This window comes from Xiphophorus hellerii, chromosome 3 (genome assembly GCF_003331165.1).
Source record: "Xiphophorus hellerii strain 12219 chromosome 3, Xiphophorus_hellerii-4.1, whole genome shotgun sequence".
Lineage (NCBI taxonomy): Eukaryota > Metazoa > Chordata > Actinopteri > Cyprinodontiformes > Poeciliidae > Xiphophorus > Xiphophorus hellerii.
In genome coordinates this window covers 15864492-15879322 of record NC_045674.1, presented here as the reverse complement: position 1 = coordinate 15879322, position 14831 = coordinate 15864492, and the positions used below count along the sequence as shown (strand labels likewise).

At 39.5% G+C, this 14831-nt stretch overlaps 1 protein-coding gene across 1 annotated transcript; it reads right to left on the bottom strand.

Annotated features, from left to right (window-relative positions):
* Window positions 1-173: 173 nt before the first annotated feature.
* On the bottom strand, window positions 174-14534 carry tuft1a (tuftelin 1a). The gene is made up of 12 exons (XM_032558972.1): window positions 14327-14534; window positions 7085-7162; window positions 5690-5791; window positions 5522-5608; window positions 4901-4951; window positions 4687-4761; window positions 3917-4027; window positions 3609-3832; window positions 2830-2935; window positions 2640-2723; window positions 2389-2483; window positions 174-1120 (listed from the first exon to the last, which is right to left on the bottom strand). Exons 1-12 carry the CDS (start codon window positions 14384-14386, stop codon window positions 1048-1050), a joined length of 1146 nt encoding a protein of 381 aa, XP_032414863.1. The 5' UTR covers window positions 14387-14534; the 3' UTR covers window positions 174-1047.
* Window positions 14535-14831: the final 297 nt, after the last annotated feature.

Below are 14831 nucleotides of genomic sequence, written 5' to 3'. Positions count from 1 at the left end.
GTATTTCCAAGAAATTACCGAAGCAGTTGTTTACGTGTCTCTTCACAGTGACCTATCAATAACAGTGTATATTTCCTGTCAAGCTCTAATAATTATAAAGCATGCACTTTGTAAAGTGTTTATTCTGAAAATTACAGAGATAACAGATCAAGACATATACTTCATACAAAAGCTCTTCTATCAAACAGGTTTTATTTTAGCATAAATAAATAAAAAGCAGAAAGTTGTTTGAATTTTAAACATCTAATTACATTCACTGAAATATGTACAAGGTGAAGATTCAGACAATGACATGGAAGTGAAATGAACATTATGTTTAGAGGAAAAATGCAAATTAAGACACCTTCAGTTTTCCTTCTGTGTGCTCAGTTTCATAAAGTGCCCTGCTGTTTTAGGGGACCAAACAAATTCTGAAAATGTGAAAGACCCAAATAGTAATTAGAATTTTTTTTTGCATTTCTACAAAATTGATATTTTGTATTAAATTTCTACACGCATATGGCTGTGTACATATGAAAGGGTCATATATTCGCACATGACAAACCTGTACAAAGACACAGTTTAGATAATGTCAATGCTTTTTACGTGATCTATCAGGACAGTGTGAGTAAGCAACAGTACATCAATGCTACATTACCTTAGTTGAGCGCTATGTTGTCATGAATAGGGAATAAACTGCACAGTCAACGCTATAAAGTCAAAGTTCAAATGTGTGATAAGAATGAAAACAGGTCAGTACAAGGAGAGATATCACTCTACTAATAGCAAAAGCACAAAATGCACATCTGAGTCACTAACGTATCTACGTAAAGCTGACTTGCACACAGTCATGAGGCAAATACACAGCGGGTGCTGCTGATCACTCCACTGTTTCCTTCAAACATTGTTTAGTCGGGACGCGGCTTTAGAGGAGCTGTTAAAGTTGCAGTTTGGGAAGGCTCAGCTCTGATTCTCCTTTCGATCTGACGTGGTCACCAGCAGAGCTGCTGTCTGAATTCAGTCTGGAAAAAAGTCTGCTGCTTCTGGTTGTCAGGTTCTTCTGTTTTCTCATGACCGGATCTCGATAACTTTGATGAAGGGCAGTGGCTTGTTGGAGGAGGTGGATGGCTTCAGTGGTTTACTGCAACAACAAGGGCACAGCGAATTAATCACTTTTACTGAAAACAGCAGGAGTCACACATTTAGGATATAAAATAAATGAAAAGACACTCACATTAAATTAGAATAATTTAATTTAATCTCCCACTGTTTTAATTCAGTTAGGATTACCCAAATTATTAACATTTTTCTAAATGCCGGAATAATGAGAGAGTTTTTAGATGGATTTTGCAACTTCCTTCAGATTCAGAACATATTTGGAAAAATTGGGTCACATTCTTTGGGGTTATTGTTCTCCATGGTTATGCCTGAATTTTGATCCATTTCTCTTGACAGAAAGAATGAGGTCAGATTGTTGTGATGGTCCAAATCATCCACTTTATTGTGTGGAAGTTACTTTTTAACTAATTTAACTGTACGCTAAGCGTCATTGTCTATTTGCTCTTAAGTTTTAACTTCCTGGCTGATGTCTTTAGATGTTGCACCAGGTTTTCCACATAAAGTTTTTTCCTCGTGATGCTATCAGTTTTATGATTCAGTGTTTCCCAACCCTGGTCCTCAAGGCACACTGTCCTACATGTTTTAGAGGTTTCCCTGCTATAATGTGCCCGATTCAACTGATTGCAGTTAAACAAACGCCTGTTAATCAGTCATCAATTGAAATGGACTGAAGCAAGGAAATACCTAAAACATGCAGGGCAGTGTGCCTTGAGGACCAGCAAAACAGCCCCACAACATAATGCTGCCATTCCCCTGCTGCTCAGTTTGGATGGTGTTTTCATTTTCGCAAAAAAAAAAAGAAAGAAATTTTGGACTTTTTTCCCTTTGTGTCATTTGCAAACTGCAATTTGGCTTGTTGCTGTTTTTGATTAACGGCCTTGTCTTCGCTGATTTAGTGATAATACTAAGGAAATGTACATAAATATGGTACTGAAAAAATATTTTATTTGAATGGTAGTTCTTTTGTCTTTGCTAATTTAGTAGTGGCTTGTCAAAATGGTTCTTTGTTACATAAGATGTGTACTGTAGAAAATCAGAAAGTCACAGACTACTATAAGTTTAAAGATATTATAATCCCCTTAAAAATATTTATCAATTAGAAACATTTTTCCCCACTACTTAAAGATAAATTTCCCAAATTTCTAGTGTTAGATTATGTTACTACAGTACAAGATGAATTTATTTGAAGTTTTTTTGTCAGATAATTCACATCCTTACCACAGGGGTGCCATAAATTATGGAAAGTGCTGCTTTTGCAGAAAAAAAAAAAACAAGGAAAAAATAGGTTACCTGTACACAATCTGTGGATTGCGCTCTGTGGAGAGATAGGAGCTTGACCTTTGTCCTCCCAGGAAGTAGTCCATCTGGTCACGCATTTCTCGATTCTGCACAAACAAAATGGTTTAAGGGTTATTTACAGTATTACCAAGCATTGCATTTTCTTTCTCTTTCCAGAAGAAGGTTCTTCTTTTTAAATTCACTCCCACAGTCCAGAAATGTTTCTTTTCTTTACTACAGCAGAGGCCAGGAGCACTTCTCACCTCAGCCTCCAAGAATGCCACTTTCTCCTCCAGCTCTTGGATCACACGGTCCCGCTCCTGGATCACCATGCGAGAGTTCTGGAGCTAAAGACGAGCAAACAGAGGAACCAAACAGTGAGCAAACCCTGCACAAATATGAGCCTGGAGTCGATGTGTTTGCCTCACAGAGTCTGGCGTATGTGCTTCTCACCTGCTCAATCATGTGTCTGACTTTCCTCTGTTGGCTTTTCAGCATGTCATCCAGATGGTGGATCTTTTCTTTGAGAATAGCCACCTCCCTCTCCAACTGCTCAGCCCTAAAAATACACACAGACTGTTACGGCACGCTGTAACTCTCAAGAAGTAGTAGATATCAAAATACCGGCCTGCAAAGGAATTCAAACTCTGTGAATTTTTTATGTCTTTGTCATGTTGCAAACACAAGCCAAAGGAAGGGAAATGAAAGGCAATTAAACATAACTTTTAGGGTTTCTATGGGGTTTTTTTTGTTAATTTTTTTCCATTGTACAGAATAAAGAACCTATCAACTGTTTGTCATTTACTAGAACCAGGGAGAAATCTACGGTCTAAATAAAACTATAAGGTGTCCAGTTTGCTGCACTGAACGGGACACAAGACACATGTAGAGGAAGGTTTTCTGGTGAAATGAGGCCAGAACTGAATTTTACAGTCTTCATTCAGAACACTAACTCTTAGTGGTGAAACACACAAAGAAAATGACATCGTTCAGAGGAGATGGCAAAGATTGTTGCCATTAGATTTCTGTCAGGGAATCATTGTAAAAAAGGAAGTTTTCAGATTTTAATTTTGAAAATGTTCCATTTTCTTCTGCTTTTCAATTATGCACTACTTTATTTTCATCTACTAGATAATATCCCATCAACTACACTGAAGTTTGAGGTTGAAACATGTCAAAATGTGGAAAAAGTTCAGTGATGCAGTTGGTGTTGTGTGACTTTAAAGGCTGACCTCTGCTCCCCCTGGTGGCCTTCCTCTCTCATCTTCCGCAGCTCACGCAGTTCGTCCTCGCGGCTGCGGATGGTCTCCCTCAGGGTAGCGCTCTCGTGCTCCATTCCTCCCAGCAGCCTCTGCAGATCTTCAATGCGCTTGTCTTTCTTCTCGCCGGCTTCTTCTGTGACCCTCAGCTTCTCCTCCTTGTCGCTCAGACAGTCTCTAAGCCTGCTGCCTTCAGCCTAAATAAGACAGAGTCGAGCTTCTTTAGAAGATGAGGTAAATAATGGAAGGTAAGGGTTATAACCTCTGTGTGTATACATTACCTGCAGTTTCTCTTTCTCCTCCTGGTGCTTCTTTTCTGCCTCTTGCAACTGTGCATACAAACGCTTGCTGACCTCTCTCAGCTTGTCTCTCTCTGCTTCTTCATCTGCATCCTGTAGATAAACAGCAAAGCGTCAGCTTTGCAACTTTACAGTTGGGCACATATTTTTATGATGACCTAATAAAAACTGTTTTGTTTCGCCTAAGCTCTAAGGGTTTGCCTATCATAAACACAACGGGTGTGTCTGCGTGCGTCACTGGAACATTTAGGTTGCAGGAGTTTCCTTGTTTGTGTAGCATGCAATGCATACGTTGGAGATGTAGTGTGACTCAGATACGAGTATAATTGGGACGTAAACACAGAGAGCTTTGTTGTGTTTGTACAAAACTGATGGCACAGGAAATGTGTGGATCGAAGACCAAACAGGAAAACTATTTTAGTTTAAAGCATCTGTGGAATGAGGAGGGTCTGAAAACAGAACATGTGCAGTGGGAGGAACAACAAAGGGTGTTCCAACGATATTTTTCACCCCTTTCCCCCTCCCGGAGGAATATAAGAAACATTGACGCTTTGACATCATTTCTTTATGTTCTTTTTCCCACATAACCTTTCTGTTTGTGCCTCTGGGAGCGGATTGCTTTACACAATGTTCTGTGAGCTGACGCTACAAACGTGAGATTCAATATGTTCTCTAAAAGCCTCACACGGATGAAAAAAACCCCCACCAACAGCAGCTTGAAGCAGAGCCTGTTCATGTGTTTTTCTGCTCACCTGCCCGTCGGTTTTGGGAGCAGACAATCCGTTCTTTCGGAATGGGATTCCGACCTTCCACCCGTTTGTGTGCGGCTGCATAAAGAAAGACAGGAAGTCAGCAGAAAAAAAAATGAACCATGGCAGGAATGATAATAGAGGTGAAAGGAAATGCCATAAAGCACACAGGATGAGAGGTAGAAAATAAATTCAGTGAGCGACAAATTTCGGGTACCTTTGTTTTGGCCGCCATCTGCTCTCTCAGGTTCTTCAGACAGTACCTCACCTGCAACAAACACAGACACGCTGTGAGTGTTTCAAATGCTATTCAGGCATTTTAATGAATTAAAACAAACTACTTCCCAACTTTAAATACTAAGCATGATGCATTTAAAATTATTCCATTTCATAGTTATCATCAACTTTCAGTAATCAGATGTGATAAACATGAAAATACAATCATGTTAGGCTGTTGCTGGATTAACCTACAAGAACATACCGGTAGCTGTAACTACAAGTTTCTGCAGAAACCAAATAGGAAACTGTCAGATTTTTCTTGTGTTAGTTTACAACCACTAACTTATTTTTACTTTTGAGACATTAGTTATATTTTTAGAATTCACTTTTTATACATGTCCAAATATATTTGGTTACACTATGTTATATGCATTTCTTGGATAAATTAGTCTTAAATTAGAACTTAGTAAGCTGAGATAAAACAAGGAGGAAGAGAGCAGCATGTTAGCCAGAAGGATTATTTACATGATCCAAAGATGCAAATGCTTCATAATCCAGGAAACATTCTGACTGACACGAGCGTCAATGTGTCAGCAATAATCATAGTTCAGTCACTGACCTCCTGTATCTGTGAAACTTCATCTGACAGCATCTTCAGGTTCTCTTGTTGTTTCTGCTGCTCTTGTCTGCGAGCCTCCAGATAAACCTAAAGCAAAGAGCCACATCAATACCGGAGCCAAGTCAAATGCCTTCACAAGAATCAGACATCCATATCTGCTACACACACCTTGATGATCTCCACCTGCTCCTCCTTTGACTTCACTGGTTCAGGGTACGAAGTGGTCCTATCGCTGGCCGGCTGCACCAGGGCGAAAGCTCGTCCAATTGGCTGCAGATCAGTGACGAGAGGAGTTGTTTGTGATCGACTTTACAACACAGAATTTGCAGGAGCAGCTTGGATGTTAAATAATTGTTATGAAACATCGCTCTGGAATGTCGGCAGCAATGATGCAATTAAACTGTTAGCTAGTAGAGGAAAGGGGGACGTACTGTCCCTTCATGAACAAGCTATTCCTGTGTTGCATGTCATTACTGTGAGCCTGCATCACAAGAGACATTTAGTAGAAATCTCTATGGAGACCAGCCCTTCAACATCTGCTGGTTTCCTGAGAATGGGTGGACATGAGACCTTAAGCACAGAGAGAGAATGTTACGCAACCTCACTGCAGCGGACTTCCCCTCAGTGCTGGTAGAACAAAACGAGTCGCACAACATCCAGATGCGTGAAAACTACTGTAATAAAAACCTGATGGCTGCTGTGACATGATTATACTGACATGATACCTACAGTTGATGTGAAAGAATGCTGCATGATCCATTACCCTCACTCTGAGCTAATTCCTCAGTCACTGAGAACGTCACGTAAAGTGTCAGGTTTTAAATAGAGACTTCATGACTAATTTCTTGGAATATTTATCAGTGAGTGTGTGGACATTCTGGCTTGGATGTGCAAATAATAAATACACAAGTGAACACAACTTTCTTTTTACTCCTATTAAGTCCTAGAATAAAAATTTTTAAAATTCTGTATGATTCCTCAACTCTGGGTCTGCCCTGTTTAGGTACAGTCAACTTTGACGCATTAGCAAACATAACCCAACTCAGTAAAAGATTGTAAAACCTTTGTAAATATAAAAACTTAATATTTTAGACAATCAGCATCACCAGACCCATTTTACTAGGGCATGAGACAGAATATCTCTTCCACACCCCAGTAAAATTCCTAATCAAACTTTATGACCTTTAAAGAGCAAAGCATCTCAACATTCACTTTAAAAGATTACCAGAAAACCCAGACAGTTGTAAGTTAGCCTAAAAGTCTATATCACCCTTAAATAGGACTAAAACATAATATTGAGGTGAAGAAGACTTGTGTTGTGTTGTCTATTTTTAATGTGTTCCTAGCATATCAAAGTAAAGCCATTAGAGTAAGTCTTTATATTCAAAAGATTGATAAAAATATAAAAATGTAAATATTAATCTGGACAACAAGTGCTAATCACAGTCAGTATATCCACAGCACTTCTCCTCGCCGCTGCAATCACATAGTTTTCTTCTACATGGCAGGTTCTGCTTTTTATCACTTATCCAAAGTGTTTCTCATCTGCAGGAAATGTCTTACCTTATCTCTGTGCTGGTCTGCGCTCCGGTTCGCCTCTCTCTGGTCGTGGAGTGTGAGTCGCAGTCGTCTACAACCGTCCTGAAAATTGAGGCAAAACGAAACGATTCAGAAGAGTCCGTTATGTGATAAAGAGTCTGTTTGAGGGCTATTTTGAGGAGGAGAAGAGGGGGGGAGGACAGAATGAGTCATAGGGTGGGAGAAAGTGGGCAGCAACCACTACAAGACTGGGAACAAACGTCAGAAAGAAAGCGAAACTTTTTCCAGCCCTGCACAGAGACAGATTGTTTGGTTTAAATTGTGCGCTGTGGACGTCAGAGGGACTTAGGAGAAAAACCCTCCAGAAGCTTGCAGCCAGCTGGAAGCCGAGGCTGGATTTCAGGGAAAAACTGTTATGTGGAGTAAAACAGAGCCTTTCCATGGCAACAAATCCTCCCAGTAGCCATAAACAATCTGGCGGAGGAATAAAATAAGTGTGACCATGAAGACTGAGAGTGAAAAAAGTTATAGAAAACACTGAAGAAAACTACCATTATCACCAGTTTGACAATGATTTTATGCTATTTTCTAAAAGCCAAAGTACAGAGTTTTACTTGGGGCCTTTTAAATCTACCAGAATCTAAATAACCAGTGATTTACTGCAGACGGTGGACTCCAATTACTGTGAAGTTTTATTATAGTTGGATCTAAGTGCAACCATGAACTTCTTAAAGCATTTTGAGTTCAGCACTCAAATAGTTTTGCATCCTCTTCAAAGTCTCAGACTGCTTCAGTGCACATTAATGAAGCGACTCTCTTTATTACCCATTTTATATTTGCACTGTACATCCTATTCATAGTAAAGCACTGTCACACAGATGATCTGCAACTAAACCCTAAAAATTAAGCAAGTCAAGGTTTAACTGAACTGAAAAGGTGGATGGAAGACAGCTTTTTCAATTTAAATGAAAGCAAGTCAGAAATCTAAAAATATTTGGAATCTATTGATGCTGCAGTTCATTTAGCTCTCAGTTTGAACCCTCTGGAAAACTACGTAAAGCTACCTGTCCTTATGCCTGGACTACGATGCTCTGGATTTTGAGGTAAGCCATCTTTCCTGTTTCATGTGCAAACACTAAGCCGACTGAGGTGTTGTTACACTACATGGATTTAAGAGTCAAATTTCATAATTCTATCATTTTTTGAGAAGACATTTCCCTGGAGGAGAAGCAACCTTTATCGCTGATCTCCTTCCTCGTTAGAGAGCTGCGAGCCACAGCTTCTCTCTGGTCAAACCAGCCGTTTGAGGTGGAAAGGTAGCCAAGCCCTTTTGAGGCACAGCCCAAAGCACACACTTTTTCAACAATGTCTGCCCTTGTTATTTGATTTCAGCTTGTTGTTTCTCTGTATGGTACAGTATGAAATAAAAAGACTTAGATAATCACGTATTTTGAGAAAAATTCTGGACATGCATTAAAAGGAATGTGAAAGTAGCTTCTGTAGCGGGAAATCTCTGGAACAGGATGTTACGGGGAGTGTGTTTCCCAGCACAAGGGAAGCCCCCCTGAAAGAGTGGCTCAGTAAAATGTCAAGGGTAAACTCTGCGGATGTGAGGGAAGAGGTCACAGACGTTACATAACCGTAACGTCTCAAATCAATATAGCATGTTCTGTTAATTTGGTCATCTATTGTTCAACTCATAATCAGAGATAAATACAATAGTGCAATAAATTATGTCATAACTTCAAAATACAAACACAGACGCAGAGCTTCGTTCACAGCATCACTCATGTGCAAAAGGAAAATCTGAGCATCGTTCTGCTTTAATCTCCATCTATGTGAAACTCACAGTTAAACTATGATGGATCTTCTGCTGGTCGTGGTTAAGTAGTTATGATTTGCTGTTTATTTTTCAGAGCCTTGGCTTTCTTTCAGCAGGTGACCTGCCAAGCTCCGACTTGTTTCCATTTTTGTAACAGATTTAAAGACAATGCTTCATCAGCTGAAAAACAATAGAGTCCAGAGGTGGGGTTGTTATATAGAGTCCTGCTTTTAGCTTCAAGAAGATTAGATCAAGGATCAACAATGTCTTTCACATCAAAACAGAAATTATTTTAGTGGCAGTAATAACCAGACGATGAATCACTTAATAGAATAAAGAAACTGATAACATATCCAAACAGTTAACTCCTTCATTGTCTGCACATTGATCATGTTTCTGTTTTCTGATGTGTGCCTGTTCTAAAAAGCTGGAGGTTACATTTTATTTGTAGGGTATTTTACTGCTGACTGCATATTAGCATATGGTGCATCAATCTCTCTCTGCATTTTAATTTCATATCATTGTGAGGCATTTATTGACATAACGTGTTCTTGTTTTTTTCTATTATGTCATATTTGGACTGTCAAGGAAAGTATGGAAGAAATATTTTTTTCCTTCCCACCTTCTATGATGTTTCTGTGCACTGAAATGATGTCTGGGTTTGGTTTTCTGTCCTTTTTTGAAGAGTTGGTTCAATTACTCATTAAGAAACATATTAAATCAGCTAACTACGTGGCAGCAACTCAAAAGCATTTAGGGGTTTAGTAAAGCTTGCTGAAGTTCAATCTGAGCATCCATGAGGGGGAAACGGGGATTTAGGTGATTTTCTTATTTGTTTTTAGAGACCTCTGTTGGTAGGGGTGTCTGTTGTTGTGCACAAGCTGTAGTAAAAAACAAAATAAGAATTTGCTTTGTATTCTGTCAAGAGTAAAGTGTGATTATCAGTCAGGCTTTGCAAAGAAGCCCTACTGTCTCTTAATTTGACCAAATAAATTAGCTCTTGTTGCGTAATGTAACGATAAGAAGTTGTCATAAAAGAGAAGCTTTGTTTGCAGAGTCTTTGAATTTGCTGCTTATCTTTTCAGGGCTAACAGCAATAAAAGAACAGGCACTGCGAGGTGGATTTAAATGGGAAAATTAGAAGGCAAGACATGAAAAGCAAAAAAAAACAAAAAAAAAAAACACTCTCTAAATGACTCAAGTCCAAGTAAACCAACAAAAATCCAACTACAAAAGGGAAAAATTCTCCTATTGTTCAACAGGCTTTCCTCTCGGATTGCAGACTGAGACGAAAAGCAGTCTCTGAAAGCTCTAGTGCACCCCGATGAGGCCAGGAGCAGAGAGGAAGGGTTTTGAGAAACAGGGAACAGTGGGAGAGTTGTTAAGCAGGAATGCTTCATTGTACAACTTCCCTGGCTCCTCGCACACAGCACTCTGTTAATCCTCATTCTGGGGCGAGCTATTTACACGGTAGCCTCCCTGTCTGCTGGAAAAATGCTGTCCATCCCTCAGCTGTAATACCAGCCTTCCTGTGAACTCAGACAAAAGAGAGCAGTTGGACGGGACCTGCAAACAGCCACTTTAACGCGAACACATTAGCTTCTGGCCACTGACAGAAACATGAGCCTGAGCTCACACACAACCCACGGTGCCTCAGTGAGGACAAAAGATCAGGACACGCCGAAAGGACATGGGGACGCTTTTGTTTTGGATTCAAACATGAGGAGGGATGTAAATTATAGGAGGTAAACATGCTGAGGGGTAAAGAGACACCTGGGAATTCACCTGGTAAACAACATTTTTGAAGATCTCTGTTACACACAAAAACAGGGTTTAGATTTCTGACTTTGTGCTTTCAGGTGCGGTTCCTGCATACCACAAAGGATACCACAAGATGTTTTGTGTGCACACATCATCATGCATTAAATGTTTTGTTTCTCCTGTGCACTGAGGCTGAACAGCTGCCATTTATGTCTTTAGTCCAACAGCAATATAAACCTCAGCTCTGAGAGGACAGGTGTGACCCGACAGGTCAGCAGCGGGTGAATTAATTATCATTCCAGATTCATCCATCCCTGCACCGATCCTTTACCAAAGGTTCAGTATGATACTTGAACCAGGGAAACAACAATGCAAAGACTGTTCCTCTGTGAGCATCAGGAAATGCTTTTCGTCCAAATAAAAGATAATCTCACCTCTAAGTTATTTCTAAGATCAGGAAATATTTGACTAAAGAGTAAGTCAACAAAGCTCTTGCACCAACTTTAAAGGCCTGACAGAAACTTAGGCTTTATTCGGGGAACATTAATCTTCTCAGTAAAATAAATACTGCGGCTAACACACCCAGCCTGAGTTGACAAGGTGCACTTATAGGTAAGCTTAAGGCTTTGAGGGTCCAAAATCTCTCAAAGGTTGATCGGAATCAACCAGTTTCAACTTGATCAGCCAGTCAGAAAATCAGAAATCCAAACAATGAGGTAACAAGCTTTTTATAAAGAAAACTGCACTTTCTTTTTCATATTGAGAAATATCTGCATTTCCTTTAGACTACATGAGAGTGAGAAAGACCAAGACTTTCAGTAGATAACAAGAAGACAAAACGAGTACAAAAAATGTGTTGTTTTGTCCTTTTGAGCTGCCAATATCTACCTACTATGGACATGTTAGATTTGGAAATTGGCAGCAATTTAATTTGGTAATGGTCTACACATTCTGCTTGTGGTTTTCAATGTTAGCTAAGCTAACTGTGCTAATTAGTAATATGAAATATTAAAGCCAGTTAATTTGTACTCAATTGTGCTTATTTTAAAGTATTAGTAAAAGTTTTTTTTTTTCACATGAAGTCTTCTGTGACATTATCTGTGCTTAAAAATTAATTTATGTTAGAATGAAAAGTTTTTTTCTACAAAACATATTATTGTGATATCTTTTCATAATATAGATTTTAAAATCAAAAGAGAGTAAGTTGAAATTGGGACTAGCAGGTCAGACTTCACAAAAACCAGAATGGTAATCTGATTGGTGCTCCTCTAAAATATATAAAAGGTTTTTGGACATTTTGTTTATTTGTAGCGCCACTTTCTGATTTGAGAAGTCACAATAGTTATGCCTTAAACAAGAAAACATTTCCCAATCACAAAAATGCACACTAAAGCACTGGATGAAAGGTTATGTTTTAGAATCGGGGCAGAAAGCTGGGTTGTTCCAGCATTGCCGTCATGTGACACTTTATAGGGCTGACAACACAAATAAAAGTATTCCCATGGAACTAAGTCACAGAGTGAGAGTTGTTGGATCAGGACAAACTCCACACTGACATGGAGATACTTAACAACCTTAACAACCCTCCTAAAATCCATACTTTCTACATAAACCAGGTGTGCTCTGGCATATTTCAGATACGTGTGTAAGTCATGTCTCGTCCATTCCCTGCCACTGATGTCAGCCTCTCCAGACGAATAGTGAGGAAAGACATGAGGAATGTGCTCAACGGGGAAGTTACATCATCTGAAGGGATACTTGTGTCATTATTTAAAAAGTGCCTTACCAGACAAAAAAGGGAATTTGTAAGCAGTAGTTTTAAATTACAAAATATCACATACTGATAACAGGTCTATAGACGATTTTAGAAAATGTTTTAGGATATTTAATTTTAAAGTCTGTGTTAGTTTTTCTGTTTTGGTTGTATGCCTCCTAGGTACAAAACAATGCAACACTCGCTGAACAAAATTGTCTCTTGTACATAAAAATTCCCTCTCATCACCATTTATCTACATTTTAGTTCCGCGTAGCCTTTTTGGCACGCTAGGAGGTGAGACTGCATTCATTCACCTTACCTTGAATAAACATATCAGACACCAGATATGTAAATACTGAAGGTAGGAGATGATTTGCCTGCTGAATTTAACTTTGATAAGGGCGGACCGGTCTTCTGTGTGACACTGATGCAAAGTTCCCTTTTTCAAAAAGTAATGGCTGATAGATTAAATGCGGCCTGGATAAACAGAGGGTTTATTGTAGCTGTACGCATTCTTCAGTTATCGGTTTAATAGGTATGTGAGAGCTGCTGCCCTTGTTACACTTTGACCTTTCTGTTGGATATACTTTGCACGGAGAGGAGCGATAGATTATAAGTCTAGACCGCAGGGCAGAAATGTGCAACTTTATCTTTTAGTGGGTTACATCTTTCAGCTCAAGCTTAGCTGGTAGGGTTTATGAAGTGTGGCCTGAAGGGAGCTCAGCAGGAGAGCACCGAAGTGGAAGACAGAGGGTGAAAGTGTCATGTTGCTCCGCAACCTTGTAAAACAGAGTGCTGGTGAACAGTTTGCCTTTTCAGGGAAGGTCAATGATTAAACCAAGAGAATCACACATAGATTACCCCAATCAGCGCAAGTCATTTTATGAAATGTTGCCCCGGGTTGCTCTCATGTTGCCCCGGATTACTCTCATGTTGTCCCGGATTACTCTCATGTTGTCCCGGGTTACTCTCATGTTGCATTAACACAAAAAAACCCAAACCAGAATACTCTCTTTTGTGTTTTTACATCATGTCTTAATGTCTTAAGGAATCCCTGTTTAGTTCAGATTAAACCACATCTGATCAGTCTCAGTATCAGTGAAATTTAAAAGAGGGAATTTCAAATGTAGTACAGATTTAAAAAAAAAAAAAAACAAGAACAAAAAAAAAAAAACAGGCCTATAACAGCCATATTTTTTTCAATACAAGGAGGCCCCTACTCCCATTTAGGTGGACTTGCAAAAATAAAAAATAAAAAACTTGCTTGGGCACCCCTTGTGCAAAGGGTGCCCTGGGTAAAGAATCATATCACCTTTGTTAAAAACATCTTTTTGCACAAATGTGCCAAACCATACGTTGCAAATTAATAAAGAGGGCTTGTGATTCTCCCAGACGAGGTGAAAAGCATATCACCCCTACTGAAGTCAATCAAGCCCATAGAATTTAAAATATCCTCCTTCGGATGAATGTCGCAAAGCAAAAAGCTGGGAAAAAAAGACCACTTTTTAATCTGTCTTTGCCCAGGTGGCAGACAAAGTGCACAACCTGGGCTGCCTTCTCTGTCTGTCACAACTGCTTGGAAGTGTAAGCCTTTACATGATGTGACCAGAAGGCACCTGTCACAGACACAGATGTTATCTGGACTAATTCTGACCTGGTCTCTATGTGAGTCTGTTCAGGAGCTGAAGGGGGAGGATAATGCTTTAATTACTTTAGAGATTTAAGTAAATACAGCACTTAGAGCAGATGAAGGCGTTTGCCTTCACGAACCATCACAAGGGTATGCAATTAAGAAGAAACCAAAAGACATGTAGAAGAAGCAAAAGGAGAAAAATTAAAGGGAACAAAAGTTTCCCAAGTTTTCCACAAACATACAGAGATATAATTGGAAATGAATCCAAATGTATGAAGATTTGAAGGAACTTACAGGATATTCATTGTTCCTGATGTCTTCAATGGTGCAAAGACTCCTAGTCACTCCGTTCATCTTCTTCTCGGATTCAATAAATACTCCACACACAAAGAAATAAATAGATGAATAAATAAATGAACTGCGCGGTGTCTCCCGGCGGACCGTCCACAGTAGCTGCTCAGTGTCTCTCTGTCTAACCCACGCTTACTGGCTGGCACCTCTCTTTGGGAATAACTTTTCTCGGTGCGTCACTGTGGGAGTGAACAACAAAACCAAACAGAGCCGCCCACAAAACGGACCGAAACAGCCAAAATAGGGAGCAGGAGAGAAAGAAACAACACGGACTGTAAGGGGAGTGTCAGAAACACATTGTTGGACAGAAGCTGCAGCCACCGGTACAGCAACTTCTGGAACAATGACCTCCTGCAGCTTCACCTCATCTGAGGAGAAAAAATAAAGCATGAAGCATTACAATATGGCCATTCTCATTATATAATACAAATGGTCAACCCTACATTAA

What these genes read in the sequence shown, in the direction of transcription:
- tuft1a (XM_032558972.1), bottom strand. Translation starts at nt 14,386, where the DNA reads ATGAACGGAGTGACTAGGAGTCTTTGCACCATTGAAGACATCAGGAAC. An exon ending in AGATGGCGGCCAAAACAAAG is followed by an intron (nt 4,762 to 4,900) that starts GTACCCGAAATT and finishes TTCTTTATGCAG; the next exon opens with CCGCACACAAACGGGTGGAA. An exon ending in CTCCCAAAACCGACGGGCAG is followed by an intron (nt 4,028 to 4,686) that starts GTGAGCAGAAAA and finishes GTTTATCTACAG; the next exon opens with GATGCAGATGAAGAAGCAGA.